The sequence below is a fragment of the Eurosta solidaginis genome, chromosome 1, assembly GCF_040869045.1.
Source record: "Eurosta solidaginis isolate ZX-2024a chromosome 1, ASM4086904v1, whole genome shotgun sequence".
NCBI classification, from domain to species: Eukaryota; Metazoa; Arthropoda; class Insecta; order Diptera; family Tephritidae; genus Eurosta; species Eurosta solidaginis.
The window spans coordinates 391,076,185-391,096,469 of NC_090319.1; the positions used below are offsets into that span (position 1 = coordinate 391,076,185).

The 20,285-nt window shown below is 38.7% G+C and overlaps 1 protein-coding gene across 3 annotated transcripts in view; it reads right to left on the reverse strand.

Annotated features, from left to right (window-relative positions):
* Positions 1 to 2,301: 2,301 nt before the first annotated feature.
* The window catches only part of LOC137238481 (heterogeneous nuclear ribonucleoprotein 87F-like), a 42,966-nt gene continuing 24,982 nt past the window's right edge, over positions 2,302 to 20,285 (reverse strand). Inside the window, exons 2-6 of one of the 3 annotated variants that reach the window (XR_010949197.1) lie at positions 6,308 to 6,844; positions 5,750 to 6,164; positions 5,577 to 5,691; positions 2,608 to 2,741; positions 2,302 to 2,499 (exon numbers count right to left, since the gene is read on the reverse strand). Coding sequence is in view for 2 of the 3 variants with exons in the window: in XM_067763533.1 (XP_067619634.1) it covers positions 5,585 to 5,691; positions 5,750 to 6,164; positions 6,308 to 6,844 (1,059 nt within the window). In the remaining variant the exon portion in view is untranslated. Of the gene's footprint in view, positions 2,500 to 2,606; positions 2,742 to 4,961; positions 5,434 to 5,576; positions 5,692 to 5,749; positions 6,165 to 6,307; positions 6,845 to 20,285 lie in introns of those variants that run through there. The other 2 variants (XM_067763533.1, XM_067763532.1) reach the window with 2 other exon arrangements.

The following is a 20,285-nucleotide window of genomic DNA, read 5'->3' on the forward strand; positions in this document are numbered from 1 at the left end:
GCTTTCTTCCATTTTGGAGGCCCACAAGAAGGGCTAGTAGCTGAATACCTTCTATAGTGGGCTGATTACGTCCAAGCAGATGGGATAAGGGAGCTTCATCGTCAGAGTCAAACTCATCATCAGATGGAAAAAATTGTCACCAAGTGTTGACTGTTGCGAGTCAAGGGGAACGTCTTCAATATCAGGTTCGTCTTCATCAGATCCATCTCCACCCGCACAGCTATGAGTATCTGAAGGTATATCTTCATATATCAAAGTTTTCAATTTCACGATCAGATAACTTCTTCTTGGCCATTTTCTCTAAAACCCCTAAATTTTTGTTCTATATTGTATTTCACTAAAATCCGCGTAAAGTTTAGCTACTTGCCGAGCGGTGGCTACCTCTGCTAACCACTTTGAAAAAGTCAAATTATTGCAAAAATTTTGGCAAGCTTGAGTTGAATTTTACACTTAGAAATATCAGAATACGTATTTTGCACAAAAATAAACGGCTTAATATAGTATTTGCTTACCAGCAAAGAAAAAGTATTCACAAACGCTGACGGCCTTGAAACTCGCAATTTCGATTGAAATTTCATAACTGTAAATGACCGTTGGGCCAGGAATTTTGAAATATTTGACAGAAATCTTATGGCTGCCTTAAAGAAGCTTCGCAATACACAACGTTTCCGTAAGATGGCGCTGTTTTCAGTTACACATCAAAATTAAGGTGGTTAACTCTAGTGGCCACCATGAAGAAAAGAGTTAAGTGACAAATGATGAGCTTCAAATGAAGTTATTTTCCAGATTTGAAAGGAAGCATTTTGGTCATTACTAAACAAAATTAAGGACCATTTCCGCAAACCCTTTGCAGGGAAGGCCGTACCCCTATTTTAATTTTATGCGCCACACTCAGATTCCTTGCTGATGGCAGCTATAAAAAATGCTGTGGAAATGATTTTGGTGTTGGACTGGTTTTAGATATTATTGAGGAGCATATTTGTGCGAAGTAGATTAAAACCCAAAGAGCAAAAATTGTATTTTACTCTAAAACAGGATTCCCAGTAGCGATTAGTATCAATGGGACTAACGTTCGCACAATTTCACCCATTTTGGCTGCATCCGAACTGCGGCCAGCCTCGTCCAACATCGGAATGTCGCTCCATAATGTCAAAAAGTTATTCAATATTCGTTTAAACGTTGTTTTTTCTATAAATATGTACAAAATTGTTGATTATTGTTTGATTAAAAAAGGTTTAACTACCGGCTTTAAGTTTTTTTTTTTTGGTAACGTTTTATGAGCCCGTGCGCCATCTAACTCTTATCAAAGGTGGTATCAAAAGACGTGATTCGATCTCCGTTTTTAGGATTCTTTGGAACTAATTAAAAATTTTATTTCTGTCGAAAAATATTTACAAAAACCCACAAAATATATACGAAATATGAGGCCCGATCCACAGTTTGCACAGAACATCTTTCTGCGTTGGCGGCCTTTGGCCGCGATTTGTAAAAATAACCCTGGGTGGGTCCAATGCCTTTCTGCATTAATGTGTACAAAAAATCTGACAAAATACAACCACACGAAAATATGAACCGAAATGATATGACAGAAATTAAATTTTTGTTTTCGGATTCTTAAATCGGAGGTCGAAACGTGTCTTTTGATACCAACTTTGAAAATTTTTGTTAAAAATTAGGTAGTGAACCGTCTTCTAAAACGTAAAATTTGTTCAAAACAACTGCAAAATTGTATGAGACAACTGCTAGTAATCAGTTGGGATTCAAGGGGTTGTGTAGCGCAATATATAGCTTCTCCAACCCAATTACCAACCTCACCTACCCGTGGCGAATTCTGTTTCATTGACAGACGAGGCTCTGGCGACCCGAAGCTCCTCATGGAACTTGGGGGTGGGGAGAGAGGGATGGCCTGAAGGTTCAATGTGGCCATATAAATCGTTCCCGAGATGGTCGGGCCAGCACCTTAATGGTGCTGTGTTACCGGAGCGTACCGGATCTGTATCCGACAAAGGACCATCACATCGATAAAACTCCCCAAAGCCTTCGGGGAGTAACCTAATCGCTACAACAACAACCTAATCGCTACAACAACAGTTGTAAGATTTTGACGTCTTTGACAACTACACCAACAAAAGGTTGTAAACGGTAATGCCACAAAAAGTTGTTAGACTAGACAACTCAACCGACATTTTTTTTGACATGTTGAGTTGTAATCTGTAATACCAAATTGCGAAATTTCAACCCAACCAGAAATGAGTTGTAAAAGGTAATATGGGCATTAGATTTAAAAAAAATAGCACTGTATAACTGAAATAATAAAGATTATTTATTTTATCAAGAAACCATCTATTTAACAATGGAATATAGTTTTATACGGTAAGCAAAAAAGTCATTCCATCATTTCCAAATACAGCAAGCCACTCCAGTTACATGTGTTGCGATGTACCGTTGCAATCCCTCCATAATGGACCTGAAAAAATTTTTTACTGCGATCGCAGCTTTCTGAAGTAAAAAAATTTAAATTACCCGATTTATTCCTTCTTTATACAAATAAAAACTCTTAATGAAGGTACAAGCAAAAAAAAATTATAATTATTTACATACACCTACCTGACGTTTCTGGTTTAAACCTTATTAAGCAGTAAATTTGTGCGAGTGTAACATTCCCGAAAGCCGGCCTTCCGTAGTGCTTGCGTTACAGTAATTATTCGATATTAGGCATTACGTACGCACCGCATATAAGTCTTGTAAAAAAGACGATACAATGATTAATATGTGTTGAAAGCGGTTGATAAAAATTAGGTTGCAGCTTCAACTCAAGCTAAGTTTCCTTTCAGAGCCCTTTCCCCACTTTCTAGTGGATTGTACGGCTTGCTGTCTCTGCGCTACCTCAAATATTCGTTGTTCTTTGATGCTCAATCGAAGGAATTAGATATATATAATTTCACACATTTAATACACCATTCCCTTTTTTTTATTATATAAATGTAATTTAAAGGGCCTATTACGGTAAACAACTCAACTTAGTTGGGTTGTAATTAAAACAATTCAACTTTCAGACAACTCAACTCCTGTTTGGTATTACGAATTACAACTTATTTCAGTTGGAGTTGAATTGGTGCTGCCAAGCTAAAAAAGTGATGACTTGACAGATAAATGAACAGCTGATCAATTTGTGGCTAAAAATTAAGCATTTGCAAGTGATTTTTTTATTAATGGTAAAATGGATATTAGCATAGATTTATTGTATGATGATGAAAATAATGGTGAGAAAATTGATATGCAGCGAATAAGAAAACATTTACGCGATCACTCTAATCCCTTGGAATTACCAAGCACTAAGTAAGAAAACGTTCAAGTAACTATTGATAAAATTCTGATCTATGTAGTTATTTTGCAGATTTGTAAGCTATTTTCGGTTAAGTAAGGAAGCATTTTGCTCCTTACTAAACGAAATGAAGGGCCGCAAACGACGGCAGCTATCAAAAATGCTGTGGAAATGATTTTAGTGTTGGACTGGCACAACCTACAACACCTATAGTTGTCAAAGAGGTTTTAGATATTATTGAGGAGCATATTTGTGCGAAGTGGATTAAAACCCAAACAGCAAAAATTGTATTTTACTCTAAAACAGGATTCCCAGGAGTAGTGATTAGTATCAATGGGACTGACGAATGGCACTGCGGCCAGCCTCGTCCAACTTCGGAATGTCGCTCCATAATGTAAAACAGTTATTCAATGTAATCCTTCGTTTAAATGTTGTTTTTTCTATAAATGTGTACAAAATTGGCGGCCACCGTGGTGTGATGGTGGCGTGCTCCGCCTATCACACCGTATGCCCTGGGTTCAACTCCCGGGCAAAGCAACATCAAAATTTTAGAAATAAGATCTTTCAATTAGAAGAAAATTTTTCTAAGCGGGGTCGCCCCTCGGCAGTATCTGGCAAGCGCTCCGATTGTATTTCTGCCATGAAAAGCTCTCAGTGAAAACTCATCTGTCTTGCAGATGCCGTTCGGAGTCGGCATAAAACATGTAGGTCCCGTCCGGCCAATTTGTAGGGAAAAATCAAGAGGAGCACGACGCAAATTGGAAGAGAAGCTCGACCTTAGATCTCTTCGGAGGTTATCGCGCCTTACATTTATTTTTTTTTGTACAAAACTGGATTATTGTTTGATTAAAAAATGTGCAACTACCGGCTTTAAATTGTTTTTGTCTATTTTTTGGTAACGTTTTATGAGCCCGTGCACCATCTAACTCTTATCAAAGGTGGTATCAAAAGACGCGTTTCGATCTCCGTTTTTAGGATTCGAAAGCGGAAATTAAAAATTGTATTTCTGTCGCAAATTATTAAAAAAAAAAAAAACACAAAATGGCCCAAGAGGGTCTGAAATAGGAGGTCCGATCCACGGTTTTTTTTACACAGAAGATCTTCCTGTGTTGGCGGCTTATGGCCGCGATTTGTAAAAATAACCCTGGGTAGGTCCAACGCCTTTCTGCATTAGTGTGTACAAAAAATTTGGCACAATACATCCACATGAAAATTTGAACCGAAATGATATGATAGAAATTAAATTTTTAATTTTTGTTTTCGGATTCTTAAATCGGAGGTCGAAACGCGTCTTTTGATACCAACTTTGAAAATTTTTGTTAAAAATTAGGTGGTGAATCGTCTTCTAAAACGTTGCATTTTTCAAAACAACTGCAAAATTGTATGAGACAACTGCTAGTAATCAGTTGTAAGGTTTTGACGCGTTTGACAACTACACTAACACAACGTTGTAAACGGTAATGCCACAAAAAGTTGTTAGATGAGACAACTCAACTGACATTTTTTTTGACAGGTTGAGTTGTAATCTGTAATACCAAATTGCGAAATTTCAACCCAACCAGAGTTGAGTTGTAAACGGTAATAGGGGCATAAATCTATATTAACTAAAAGAGTAGGGACAACTTTGTATCTGAAATAGGTCTTCTGAATTAATTTATGATCTTTATTTTCGTCTAAATTGATTCAAAGTCATTCGAATTTTGTGTAATACTTTTCATTAAATGCTTGTTGAAAACTTATAATTGTCTTACAAATAAAATCATAAAGGACAGGTATAATTAAATACACAAAACATGAATTATATGATCGAACGTACGTAATGCACGTACCTTTTTTTATAGGTTACTCTATGGCATATATAGTAATTTTAGTAAATTTAAAATAAATACTTTCACTACAAAGATTCTGTTTTTAGTGTTTTCTTTGCATTCGCGTGTATGTGAATGTTATTTGTATAAATTGTCTTAGTTGCCTATACAGATGTGGATATCTTAGCATTTGAACTGCAGTTGTCTGCAATAACTCTGTACTTCTTATTAAATTTTTCATTCTGTCTGCCTGCCTGCCTTTTCCTAGACTGCCTGTCTGAATTGTACTATGTACTTTACCTATTTACAAGAAAGAAAAATTATTGTAATTATATTTAATAAAAAATTAGTCTGGCTATCTACCAGTAAGAAATTTTTCTTTGAAAATATTAAAAAAAAACTATAGCAATTGAAAAAATGTCTCATTCCAAATAGATACATACCTCCATCTCTAATATCTGCGATTTCCACCGCCCATATTACCTCCACCAGGGCCCCCACCACTGTTGAAGTTATTTCCGCCAAAACCGCCGGCATTTGGGACTGCGGCTGCATTTCCTACTTTCCAAATATATTTCGTTAAAGGTAAAGCAGTCCTACTGTTTTTCAACGTTACCTTTATTAAATTGATTATAGGGTGCAGGGCGATTGTTTCCAAAGTTATTGCCTCTCTGGGGGCCGCCACCGTAATTCTGTTGATAATCATTACCAAAATTACCACCGCCGCTGGCTCCACCCCAGTTGTTATTAGCTCCATTACTAGGACCACCAAAGCCGCCACCGTTACTCCAACCTGCATCATTACCACCCTGATTGCCCCAAGGTGCTGGTTGATTATTCCATCCACCTGCGCCACCTTGATTTCCACCAAAGTTGCCACTATTTCCACCCCAATTGCCTCCATTTTGTCTATTATTTCCGCCCCATCCCTGATTACGTTCAGCGCCCCGACCTCCACCACCACCACCTCGGCCGCCTTGGGCACGTCCACCGGCACCGCCACCTCCACCACCGCCTTGACGATCCATATCCTACATCAATTTATTAAAAAACTTCGTTAGTATGTCCATATACATAAAAATCTATTCGAATCGAAAGCTTAAAACTTTGGTTCCCGCACCAAAAATTTACTATCGTTTCGAAGTAGCACCACTAGTTGGTATATTTCACTTGCCTGTTTAGCTATTGCTTTTTTTACGTCAAGTACTTTATTTTTGATAGTGTGGCTCTTTTGTAAAATAATTTTGTCAACAGGGTCGTAGTCATCAAATTCGACAAATGCAAAACCACGTTTCTTTCCAGTTTCTTTGTCAGTAACAAAATTAACTCCAACAATATTTCCATACGACTTAAAGTATTCGCGTATACATTCCTCGTCGTGGTCATCACGTAGACCACCTACAAACAACTTTTTTACGGTAGCACCTGCATTAGGATTGTCGATGTCTTGACGTGGTACAGCTCTTTTCGGCTCCACTGTGCGCCCGTCAATTTTATGGGGACGAGCATTTTGGGCATTGTCGATCATGTAAGATTGAGAGTAAGTAATAAAGCCAAAACCACGTGAACGCTTTGTCTTTGGATCCTTCATTACAACAACATCGACGATGTTACCCCATTTTTCAAAGTGCGCCTTTAAGCCATCATCAGTCGTGCGATAGTCCAAACCACCAATAAAAAGTTTCCTCAATTGCTCTGGTTCAGTTATAGGCTGTAAAATAAAATTTAAAAAAGTGTAAATATTAATAAAGTACGAAAAGCAATATTAAAATAAGGGTGTCTGTCTAATAGTGAATAAGTGGAAATAAAGGGCTCAGTTTACAGTCCGGCGACATTGAAAGCAGTAAGCGCACAATAATGTCCCCGTGGGTCAGGGGCTTAGAATACACCCGCGGCAGATATTGCCTCTCGTAATAGGGGACTAAAATACCAAATTGATTGAAGGGGCTGTGTAGCGCGACCCTTCATAGGTGTTGCTAGCGCAAAATATAACCTCACCTACCCGTGGAGAGTCCTGTTGTTGTTGTTGTAGCGATAAGGTTGTTCCCCGATTGCTCTGGGGAGTGTTATCGATGTGATGGTCCTTTGCGGATACAGATCCGGTACGCTCTGGTAACACAGCACCATTAAGGTGCTACGCCGAACATCTGGGGAACAATTTATATGGCCACATTAAATCTTCAGGCCATCCCTCCCTCCCCACCCTCAAGTTCCATGAAGAGCTTGGGGTCGCCAGAGCCTCGTCTGTTAGTGAAACAGGATTCGCCGCGGATAGGTGAGGTTGACAATTGGGTATGGAGAAGATATATATTGTGCTGGCAACCTGAAGGGTTGCGCTACATAGCCCCTTGAACCTGGTATTTTAGTCGCCTCTTACGATAGGCATACCTACCGCGGGTATATTCTGACCCCCTAACCTGCAGGGGGTAGTGGCGAGTCCTGTTACAGCCGAGGCTCTAGCAACCCAAGTTCCTGACGAATGTAGGGGGTGGGATGGCGGTATGGCCTTGAGGGTTTCATGTGGTCATACTAAATCGTTCCCGAAATGGTCGGGCTGGTGCCTTAATGGTGCTTGTACGTACTGGATCTGCATCCGGCAAAGGGCCTTCGACATCGATAACACTCCCCAACATCACCACCTACACAATGAGGTCATAGTACTCCCCATTAGGGAAAGAAATGAAATACTGAACAGTTTCTGTTGAATACCCAGAAATCTGGACATCCCAACAGACATCTGATTGAAGAGGTCACACCTCCCACGGGCTTAGAGATCATCTCAGGGGTTAATGGGGTTCTGCTAGCACCTACGGGAATAATATAACACAAAACATTTCTTCCGAAATGAAATATCTTTTACATTTGCTTCAAAATCTGAATTTAAAAATACATTTTTTTTATCACAATTCTTTGTACACTTATAAAGTTAGCGCCTCCAAGGAGTACTTCTACCTTCCAGTTAAAATATTTCTTGTACCAAGATACTTAGTTTTCAAGAAACTTTCAATGGGCAGTTTCACATGCATTTTACTTTGTATTTATAGTTAAGAAGAAGAAAATGGCTGCTTTCTATTTTAACTATTTTTTGTAAAAACGAAATATTTTTTTGGGGCTGACAGATGTTCGCTTCATGAAGCAAAAAGCCCTGTATGAAAAGGGAAACTCAATTATTTGATTAAATAGAATTGTGATTCGATTAAGTTTCTGTGTGAAAACGGTATGAGGCTCACGGCAGAGTGCTCGCTATAAGTTTAGCTAGGCGAGAAGCAATTTTTATTTTCATATATTTTACATGCTTGGAACATTTCTGTCACTGTGACAACTTTTACAATTTTCCATAAGAATTCAGTTTCACAGCTTTTGATCTTTATATTTCAATCTTTCGTCAGCCTTACTTTTTGTTTGGCACGTTGATATAGTTATTCCTTCACAAACTTTAAATATTTCTCGGTAGTTTGAAGTGAGTTGTCAAGTATAAAAGATTTTTAAGTAATATGTTAATTTTTATTTCAATATTAATTTTAACTAATTTTGATTTCATTTATGTATTAATTAAAATTTAACTTAATTAATTTGATTGTTTATTATTTAAGTTTTTATTTAAAATTTTATTTTTACACTTTTTTCCTTGTTATTTGTATTGTATCTTATATCCAGTAGTCGACCGCTTTGTGTCTGTGTTGACTTGAATAAATAATAATAATAATAATAATAATAATAATAATAAATAAAACAACTTCACAATGTAATCTTGGAAAAAAAAACCCGCGAAAAAAGAATCGACACACATCACCTCTTCGTCGATTTTAAAGCCGCTTTCGACAGCACGAAAAGGAGCTGCCTATATTCCGCTATATCTGAATTGGCTGGAAGGATCAGGTGGAAAACTATTTAAACCACCTTGTGACCAATTAGCGCCGATGGCAGAGCGAAGAAGTGACTGACGCTCCTTGTTGGACTGCCATAATGGTTTAAACGGTTAAGCACAAATTAGGTAAGTACATGTGCATTTGAAATACATACTTTTAACTCTACTAGTGACAAAAATCTTTCACTAAGTGTTTGATAGCCGATCGAAATATCTAGCCATTATTATTATAAACAAGACTTTTTTTTTTTGATAAGTTGCTTGTTTCATCAACAATTAACGACAACGTTTGCCAACATTTTTCTTTTAATCGCCTTGGTGGAATGTCAATGTTCTGGTACATTTTATTGACTGAGCAATTTTTTGTGGTAAGAATTCCATGGAAGTAATTTCAAAATTATATGTGGGTGACAAATTTTTTACCCAATATTGTTAATTTTTAAGTCGATGTTAAAGAAAGAAAAGTACCAAAGCAGGAGATCCATATGGAATTTCCACCATCCGCTAATAAGGCTCAGCTACGTAATTTATTGCGGTGGTCCACTCAATACTGCAATACTGCTGAGAAAACTTCCAACTACTTCCAATCTTCCGTCAGGTATGGGAAGAAGAATCGTACCCTCGTCAGTGGAATGAAGGCATACTTGTAAAAGTCGCAAAAAAGGGAGATACCTCTGATTGTAACAACTACAGAGGTATCACCTTACTCTCGATTCCTAGCAAAGTGTTCTCCACGATCTTACTGTCCCGAATTCAAGAGGCGGTGCACGGAACTCTAAGAGAAAATCAGTTTGGCTTTAGACAAAACCGATCCTGTGTTGATCTAATAAATACCGTCCGAATCATTGTTGAACAATGCTGTGAATACAGAACATCAGCTTATTTACTTTTTATCGACTTTAAAAAGGCTTTTGATAGTCTCGACAGGAAATATATTTGGGAAATACTACGAAAACGAGGGATGCCCAATAAAATAATCAACATTATAAAGGCAATGTATGCCGAATTTAAGTGCCGGGTCAGTCACGATGGGTGCCTCTCAGAACCCTTCGAAATTAAAAGCGGGGTGCGACAGGGATGCATACTCTCGCCGCTCTTGTTTATCTGGGCATTAGACGAGATTATGAGGAACGCAGAAAATGGTGGACACGGTGTACAGTGGACGCCTTTCACTCAGCTAGGGGATTTAGAATATGCAGACGATGTCTGTCTGCTAAGCCACAGAAGTACTGACCTTCAACACCATTTAGAAGCTGTCAACACACATGCAAAGGAGGCCGGACTAAGCATCAATACAGCGAAAACCAAAGTCATAAGATGCGGCTATAGTATTTCATCAAGGCCATTGATGTTTACGGTTGACGAAAATGAAATCGAAGGTGTAGAGTCCGTTGTTTATGTTGGTAGTCTCAAATAAGAGAGGTGCAGATGAGGACGTTCAGTCTCGCATAAACAAAGCAAGAATGGTTTTTGGGCAACTGGTAAACGTGTGGAGGTCCAGCTAAATATCTTTAAAAACGAAGCTTCGACTGTTTAATTCGAATGTTAAATCAGTACTGTTTTATGCTTGCGAGACGTGGAAAAAAGCTCAACTTCAATTCAGAAACGTCTACAAGTTTTTATTAATAAATGTCTGCGCCGAATCCTGAAAATTCGATGGCCGGAAAGAATTTCAAATGAGGACTTATGGTCTAGAACAAATCAACCTAAGGCTGCCACAGAAATAACCAAGCGTAAATGGTCGTGGATTGATCACACTCTCAGAAGACCTCCAGTAAATATAGCCAGACAAGCATTGCGATGGAATCCACAAGGAAGCCGACGACCTGGTGCACCTGTGAAAACTTGGCGCAGAACTGTGGATAAAGAACTCGAAGACGCAGGATATACGTGGAATGAGATCACAAGAACTGCACCTAACAGAATAAGATTTAAGTCGGTGGTCGAGGCCCTATGCGACAATAGGAGTTGAGGAGGATGATGATGATGATGCTGAGAAAATTGGTCTAGAGCCCGATGGTGTGAAAACTACCACCAATACTGACGCTGCTGTTAATGTTTCCAAAGGTGATGTAATGACTGCTGCTTATTTTCCACCACGTCGCGGCTATATTTGCCACCATTTCTTTTTCTGTAGCTACTGCCGTTTCCAACTCCTCTACTGTTTATGTTGTTATAAGATTTCAACCAACGTAAAAACACAGAGTGGAAGCCAATGTGCTCAAGTTTATGAATTAAGATACGACGAGCCGGACCCGTGCGCATCTTGCGCAACCAATATAAAAGTCTCATCAAATATCAACAGAAATCAGCTGTTCTATCAATAAATTAAAACTTACAGCTTGCGCTGCCATCTAGAGTATGGTAGCAACTGCCGGCAATGCAGCGCTAATGTTCCCAATAGTGCCATAGTACAAATAGATTTCTTTGTGTGCTTACAATCGTTTATTTTTAATTTTTAACAAACTATTTTAATAAAATATATCTAAACAAAAGCACTACCACCAAAATTGCCCAAGGCTCGCTAATAGCCCGAATCTCTATCTTTACAATCAAAACTTTATTTATAGATTTGGATTCCAAATAAGAGCGAAAAAGGGACCCGTACATAAAAACAGCAATTAGAAATAATATATATGATTAGGGACTTTATCGAACGCCTTTGAGAAGTCAGTATATATTGTTACGAATATTAGCAACACTAAGGGGTACTGTCATCTCTAAGCCGATGCTAAGAGTGACTTGTATGCACATCCATAAATCAATCATTATGTATCTACATAAACGAATCAATCATTATGTCTACACTTATGTACGTACACTCAGCGGAGAAGCAACGCACACACATGCAGATATCTTATCTGAGATGCTCCCAAAAGTATGCAATTGTAATTGTGGAAGTGTCGCTCACAAATCCATGAGCATATGAGAAGCAATACACGTGCATCTGTAGTTATAATTATATGGCAGTAACTAAGTAAATTCTGGAAGCGCCTAGAAGATGCAACGAGGAAATCACAGAGTATAAAAGCACCAACAGTAGAGGCGCGAGAGTTAGTTTCGATTAAGCACGCTATCTATCGAGCAATAGAAGTGTTGTTTTGAAAGTACTTGAATAAAGGCCATTTTGCATTATTAAATATTGGAGTTATTTATTCAACAGTTTTTTTTTGTCAATGATCTTCATAAAATGATTCACTACACGCAAATATCCTGCTTCTCAAAACACGACCTGATATTCCTAAACTACAACTTCCAAACATCATGTAGGTCAAGTTCGTACAGTGACATTACCAGTACTACATTCAACGGCAGTTGCGAATCCAGTTCCATTGTCAACAGTAATATCTGAGTGCGGGGAATCAAGTTTCGCATGGGAAACGAGAGAAACGTTCTGTTACAAGCACAACTTAATGATTGGATAAGAGATTTGGATCTATCCAAGGAAAAGACCGAGATCCACGCTTCTCGTATGCAACAATTTAAATTTGTGTCATCCGATGTTAAGGTGATATATTGTAGAACTCGTCACGAACAATTTTCCAAACACTATACCAAGAAAGGCAGTATATGCTACTGCAACGACATTCCTGGTTTATTCAAAGAGTTTGGTCAAACATATGATTCAAAAGACTGGCGACTGTTCATAGACAGCAATAAACTGAGTTTGAAGGCTGTATTATTGCATATTTGTAACAAAAAGCCTTCTATCCCGATCGTACATGCAGTAAATACAAAGGAAACCTACGAGGAAACGCTAAAACTACTCAAATTTATCAAATATGAAGAGCATGATTGGAAAATATGTTCGGATATCAAAGTCGTTGCAATGCTATGCGGTCTACAAAGTGGCTACACCAAGCACTGCTGCTTCCTTTGCAAGTGGGATAGCCGAGCTCGTAGAGACCACTACGTCAGAAAGGATTGGCCGGAAAGAGTCGACTTTACCGTTGGTGTGGATAACATCAAATACACCCCTCTTGTCAAGAAAGAGAAAATCATACTTCCACCCTTACACATCAAGCTCGGTCTCATTAAAAACTTGGTTAAGGCTGTGGACAAGGAAGGCGAAGCATTCGACTATATGAAAACAATTTTTCCAGATATTTCTCAAGCCAAGATAAAGGAAGGTATTTTTGTTGGAGCACAAATAAAAAAGTTGATCAACAGTAATCAATTCAAAAGACTACTCTCATCAGTAGAGGCAGCAGCGTGGGAATCCTTTGAAAAGGTCGTTGCTTCTTTTCTCGGTAGACACAAAAGCCCTAACTACGAGCAGATAGTGAACGACTTAATCAATAATTATGCGAAAATGGCTTAAAGGCTTATTAAAATTAGTTTCCCAAAATTCTATAACTTGATTACCTAACTAATATTTTCTTTCCCGGCGTAAATATGTCCTTAAAAATTCACTTTCTGCACTCACATTTGAGCTTTTTTCCGGCAAATCTTGGCGACGAAAGTGACGAACATGGCGAAAGGTTTCATCAGCAAATGAAATTAATTGAGAATCGATATCAAGGATTCTGGGACGTCGCAATGATGGGTGATTACTGCTGGTTTCTCATAAGAGAAACCGATCCTAAACTGAATAAGCGTCAAAGTAGAACACATAATTATTTCGACTACATAGTAAAATCAAATAAGATAAAGATTGTTAGAATATAGTATAAACATAAATAAATTAAAAAAAAAAGTTAAAAATATGGGAAATTTCATTCATAAATTGAACTTTTAACTAAATAGAAACAGAGCATAGCTAGATATTTCACTCTTCTTTATACCATACATACGTTTTGAGGTATACGTTGAAATTGCCCAACCTGGGTATTTTTATTTGATCGCTTATAACTTACGTAGTTTTGCATCGATTTTCTTCGATGATAGCTTATCTTTTTTTTAATTAGACAGAGCTTTACGTAAAGGAAAAACATCTGGAAAAAAGTTGTGGTTTTGGAATGCTGCCCTCGCAAAGGGTAATTTTTTTCATATTTTTTCATAAAAAACAAAAATCTGAAATTATAAGCTAATATCTCGAAGACTATCTGGTTGAGCAAAAAACAATGTATTATGCATTTATAGCAAATTTTATTGTCTTTCCGATTCTGTAAACTTTACTGCTTTACCCGTTCGTGAGATATACGTAATTAAAGGGAGCCACCTTTTTGGTTTTTTCGAATAACGGTAAATTGCAAATATCTCAAAAACGGTACCATAGAATCAAAAATGAACTCGATTTTCAAAATCAGGGGGTGGTTTTACATACGAATTTCATAACAGCGTCTCTGGTAAATTTTGGCCGTCGACCAGTGTTATTATTCTCTTGCTGAGTCCGTTGAGTCGGTTGAATGGAGCTTGTTTCGTACGTTTACATCGGTTGATGACGAGACAAAGTTTCTGCAGGATAACATAAATAAGTTATTCGATGATCACGTTCCACTAAAAATAAAAACACCTAAATACAAGAATAGCCCTTGGTTCAATGCTACATTAAAAACACCTTATCCACCTTCGTATCCAAGCCTACTCACGGTGGAAAAGGTACAAAACAGTCGAAGCGCATAGCTGCTTTAAAACAGCTCGGCTTACTGCAAACAAAGCCATAAGGCTGGCCAAGGCAAATTGTTTCAAGTATAAGTTTAATTCTGCTTTGAATACAAAAGAAAAGTGGAACAAAATCAAACAAATAGGAATTGGTAAGCCCAAAAGTGACCTGTTTCATCCCCCTGATGTCGACATCAACGAAATAAATAATACTTTTGTAAGACTACCAAACTCAGCCGACAATGTGTGTATTGATAACTATTCCGTGCGTGTTAATGTTGACACCAGCCCTTTCGAGTTTGTTTGTGTCGATAATTGTGATGTTGTCCAAGCCATACTTTCTGTGAAGTCTAACGCAATGGGGCTTGATGGTATATGTTCAAAGTTTTTAAAAGTCATTCTTCCCAAAATCCTTCCCCACATTACTTACTTGGTCAACTCAATTTTGACGACCAGTGTCTTCCCAATATACTGGAAAGCTGCAAAAGTTATTCCAATCCGTAAACAAAATAATGAGTATCGACCAATAGGCGTACTCCCTTTCCTCTCTAAGGTCGTTGAACGTATTCTACATGGGCAAATCGTATCATATGTACATGAATACAAGCTCCTGTCAGACAGTCAGTTCGGTTTCAGGTCAAAGCGGAGCTGTACAACGGCACTATTATCTGTGACAGAAGAAATTCGTGAGCGAGTGGATGAAAGTTACATTACCTTCTTAACACTTCTTGACCACTCTAAAGCATTTTATTCTGTAGACCAAACTCTGCTCTGTAGGAAGCTGGTAAACTTATTTAACTTCTGTGGTCATGCAGTTGCCCTTATAAGATCATATCTTGGCGATAGGACTCAAGCAGTATGTATTGATGGTGAAAAGTCTGACTTCCTACATGTCTTAAGAGGGGTCCCTCAAGGCTCTATCCTGGGTCCTCTTATTTGTTCTGTATATCAATGACTTACCCGATGTCCTTAAGTATTGTAATGTTCATATCTACGCTGATGATGTGCAGTTGTTTACGTGTTGTCCTCGTGATCAAACTAGCTTGTGCATAAGTAACTTAAACCACGATTTGAATCACATATTTTCATGGGCTACTATGAATGGCTTATGTATAAACCCGAATAAGTCAAAATGTATTGTTATTCATAGAAGGTCTTTTCCCACTAATCATTTAGAGAATGTAGTGTTCGACAATTCCGTTATAGAATACGTAGATACGGCGAAAAGTTTGGTGTAATTTTTAACAAAACATTGACATGGAAAGACCATATTTTTAGAACGATCGGGAAAGTGTATGGAATGCTTCGTACACTATGGTTAACACAGTATTTCACGGCTTTGCACATAAGACTACTTCTGGCTAAAGCGTACTTAATAACTACGCTACTCCATGGTTGTGTGATTTACTCAAACCGTGACTATCTGTGCAAGAACAAACTAAATGTTGTTTACAACCGCATTGCTAGATATGTTTATGGGTTGAAAAGACTTGACCACGTATCACAACATGCTGAAAGGTTGCTAAACATTTCTTTCGAAAATCTTTTAAAAGTCAAAACACTGTCTTCCTCCATAAATTGATACACACGAAGGAACCTGACTATCTATATCGTAAGCTTATTTTTCTACAATCATCAAGATCGGTGCTTCTTCTTAAGCACATTAGATACCGCACGCTAACCTCTGAGCGCCAATTCTTTGTTACTGCAATACGTCTTTGGAACTCCCTACCTACAAGTCTTCGACTCTTAAGTAATGCTCTGCACTTCAAAAAAGAGCTAACATCATTTTTTAACGACTGTTAAACTGGATCTCAAATTGTTGCTAAATTGTTCATTTCTAAGTCATTTTCCTTTCTCTGTGTCTTCTTTCTTTATTTGTTAAATACTATTCGATCTATAACCAGCCAAAGGTTATCATCACTGCTGCTGTCTTTTAATATTTATTAATTACTTTTCTTTAGTTTTAAGATTTACATTTACACACATAAATATTTCACTATTATCCGTTATATTTAATTTAATTTGATTAATCTAATTTATTATTATTATAAATGTTAAATTTTTATAGCTCATGCTATTCATGACTAGCACTGTTAAACAATTTGTCAACATTGTTGTGCTAGGAACAAATTTTCAAATAAATACAATTTTTTTTTTATTTACAATACATACAGTTTAGTGATTCGAACTTAGCAGAAGGTTGCAAAATAAGAGGATTTGCAGTAAATTGTTGTTGTTGTTCGTTACAATTGGTTTCAGAAGAGGAATTGTTGAATAAATTCCGAAGATTTTGAATACAACTTGGACATGGCAAAGTTCAGTGAATTGAAGATCCAGCAACTGAAGGAGTTGGAGAGCCATGGATTGAATACAAGCGGCATTAAACTCGAACTTCAGGCACGACTACGAGAGGCAATGGAAGCATAGGGAATTAACGTGGAAGAGTATGTCTTTCATCTTGATGTCGACGAGACAATAACAAAAATTTAAGATAAAAACGAAACATAGCAGACAGTTACGAGTACAGACTTGAACACGATTTTGGCTGCAATATCTGCTCAAACATCAACAGTGTCATCCCAACTGGAATCGCAAAAGACAGATATAACATCTCAACTGGCAGAACAGAAAACATATATGTCATCTCAACTGAAATCGCAGGAGACACGCATAACATCGAAGATTGAAGCAGAAGAAACACGAATTTCAGAAATGTCGACACAGATTACATCAAAGATGGAAGCACAGCTGAAAGAACAAGAGACACGCATAACAGTACAACTCGAAGCGCAAGAGGCGCGTATATCATCAAAACTCGAAGCGCGTATGGACGAGAAAATAACACAGTTTGAGGAAAAAATCGAGGCCGAGGTGGATGCTTTGAGAGGTCGTATACAGGAGTTGCAACTAAATCGCCCAGCTGTTTCAGCAAGCAATCCGAAGGTAAAAACTCCATCTTTTGACGGTTCTGTTCCTTTCCAGGTCTTTAAGCTACAATTTGAGAAGACCGCAACAGTGAACAATTGGAATGCTGAAGATAAAGTCGCTGCACCCTTCGTAGCATTGAAAGGACCAGCTGCCGAAATCTTACAGACTATTCCAGAGTACGAACGGAACAGTTATGACGCATTGATGGCTGCTGTAGAACGACGTTACGGAAGCGAGCACAGGAAACAAATCTACCAAATAGAATTGCAAAACCGCTACCAAAAATCTAACGAGACTTTGCCGGAGTTTGCTTCAGACATTGAAAGATTGGCTCAACTTGCAAATGTGGACGCACCTGTGGAATACACTGAAAGGGTAAAGATTCAAAGTTTTATAAATGGCATACGGGACGTCGAAACAAAGCGAGCTACATACGCAAGCCCAAAGCAAACATTTGCTGAAACGGTATCCTATGCACTGACTCAGGAACAGCGTCACTTTTGAGTAAGCCCGCATACAAAGCTCATAGCGTGGAAAGGCCAGACTGGGTACACAATTTTGGAAGCATTAAAAGGAATGCAGCAGAAAAACGATGGTGGCGTCAAATGCTTTAAATGTGGAAAGCCAGGGCACATTACACGTTATTGCAGTACCAATCCGAACAGTTCCAGCAATGTGGGTGGCCGTAAACGCAAAGCTGAAGGAGATGATCAAATCTCCAAATCCGCCCAATCGTTGAACTAAAGCGAGTCAGCCGCAAGGGGCGATAGCTGAAATTGAATGCCCCATAATCTCTATCTCGCAAATTGGAAGAAGGTCGAGCAATCTTACTGTCGGAGGACATGTGGATGGAAAGGAACGTTTACTGGCTGTAGATAAGGGTGCATCTCATTCCATCATTCGAGCGGATTTAGTCAACAAGAAGATAAGACCATTGCATGGAGCAAGATTGCGTACAGCCACTGGAGAAGACACCACGGTTCTAGGTGAAGTAGCATGTGAAGTCGCAATTGGGAACGTCGTGGGTAGTACACAATTTTATAGTGGCAGAGATTGTTGATGTAATCATAATTGGAGTGGACTTCTTAATCGACCAAGGCATCAAGATCGATATGCAAAGCAAGACGATGCGATATTAGAATATGGATGTGCCACTTAATTTCGGCTACGAGAGAGGCTACAGCAGTAAGCGAGTGCTGGTCGAAGAGAGTCAGCAAATACCACCAAAATCCGAAGCAGTCATCTGGGCAAAGGTTGATGGAGATTGTGGGACAAACATATTGTGGGTTGTCGAGGCAGCAAACAAAAACACTGAAAATACTTGTAGGAAAAACCTTGGCTATAACAAAACAGGATGGACGTATCCCGGTAGGAGTACTCAATGAGTTCAAGTCACCACTCAAACTGATCAGAGGAGCTATTTTGGGAAGATGCCAAGAGGCTGAAGTAATAATCAATTATGAACAGCTCCAGGAAGAGGTTTCAACTAGCAATATTGATCTTTCAGATGACATCATGGCATGGACAGAGGGACTAGAGGAAGACTATCAGAGTAAGGCAAAGCAACTGCTCCTAAAGTACGCGAACATATTTGACCAAGATGGCTCCAAACCAGGCCGCACCAACGTTGTGAAACATCAAATTGACACTGGAGATGCGAGGCCGATCCGTCAAGCTCCACGTAGTGTTACACTGGCGAAGCGGGAAGTTGTGAGTCAAATCATACAAGAAATGAGCGACAGCGGCGTCATCGAACCATCAGCTAGTCCATAGAGCTCACCTGTGGTACTTGTGAAGAAGAAGGATGGGAAAATGAGGTTTTGCGTGGACTACCGCAAGTTGAACGACGTCACGAAAAAGTATAGCTACCCAAGCTGCCAAGAATTGACGACACTCTGAACTCGCTCTTTGGTACGAAATGATTTTCCACACTGGACTTGAAAAGTGGGCACTGGCAAGTGGAGGTGAAGGAGGAAGACAAAGAAAAAACAGCCTTTAGCGTCGGAGATGGTCTTTGGCAATTTACAGTAATGCCTTTTGGACTTTGTAAAGTACCAGCTACTTTTGAGAGACTCATGGATCAGGTATTGAAAGGACTTCATTGGAAAACATACTTGGTATACCTGGACGACATCATCGCATTGGTCAAGAACTTCAATGAACATCTTAAAAACTTGGAGGAAGTTTTCCAGAGAATAGCTGGCGCTGGTATGAAACTAAGTCCCATAAAGTGTGCGCTGCTTAAAAAGGAAGTAAATTATTTTGGTCACAAGGTAACGACAGAAGGTATCCGTACAGCGAATGAAAAGATAGAGGCAGTAAAGGATTGGCCCAGACCACAGAACTTGCATGAATTAAGAAGTTTCCTTGGGCTGTGCACATATGACCGGCGATTTGTACCAAACTTTTGCAGCGTAGCCCATAGCCTCCATGAGCTTACAAGAAAAAATAAAGCTTTTGAATGGAAGGAGCAAGAAGTGGCTTTTCAAACATTGAAAGAGCGTTTGTGCACTGCCCAATGTTGGCATATCCGATTCCAGGAGCAACCTTCATTCTAGATACAGATGCGAGTGGATATGCTATAGGAGGCGTTTTATCACAACTGGTCGATGGACAGAAGGTAGTTGCATACTACAGCCGTTCGATTGGAAAACCAGAGAGGAACTATTGCGTTACACGGAGAGAGCTGTTGGCAATGGTAGAGGGCATTAAACATTTTCACAAATACCTCTACGGCCAGCGATACTGTGTCAGGACAGATCACGCAGCGTTGAAATGGCTTCTGCAGTTCCGTAATCCAGAAAGACAA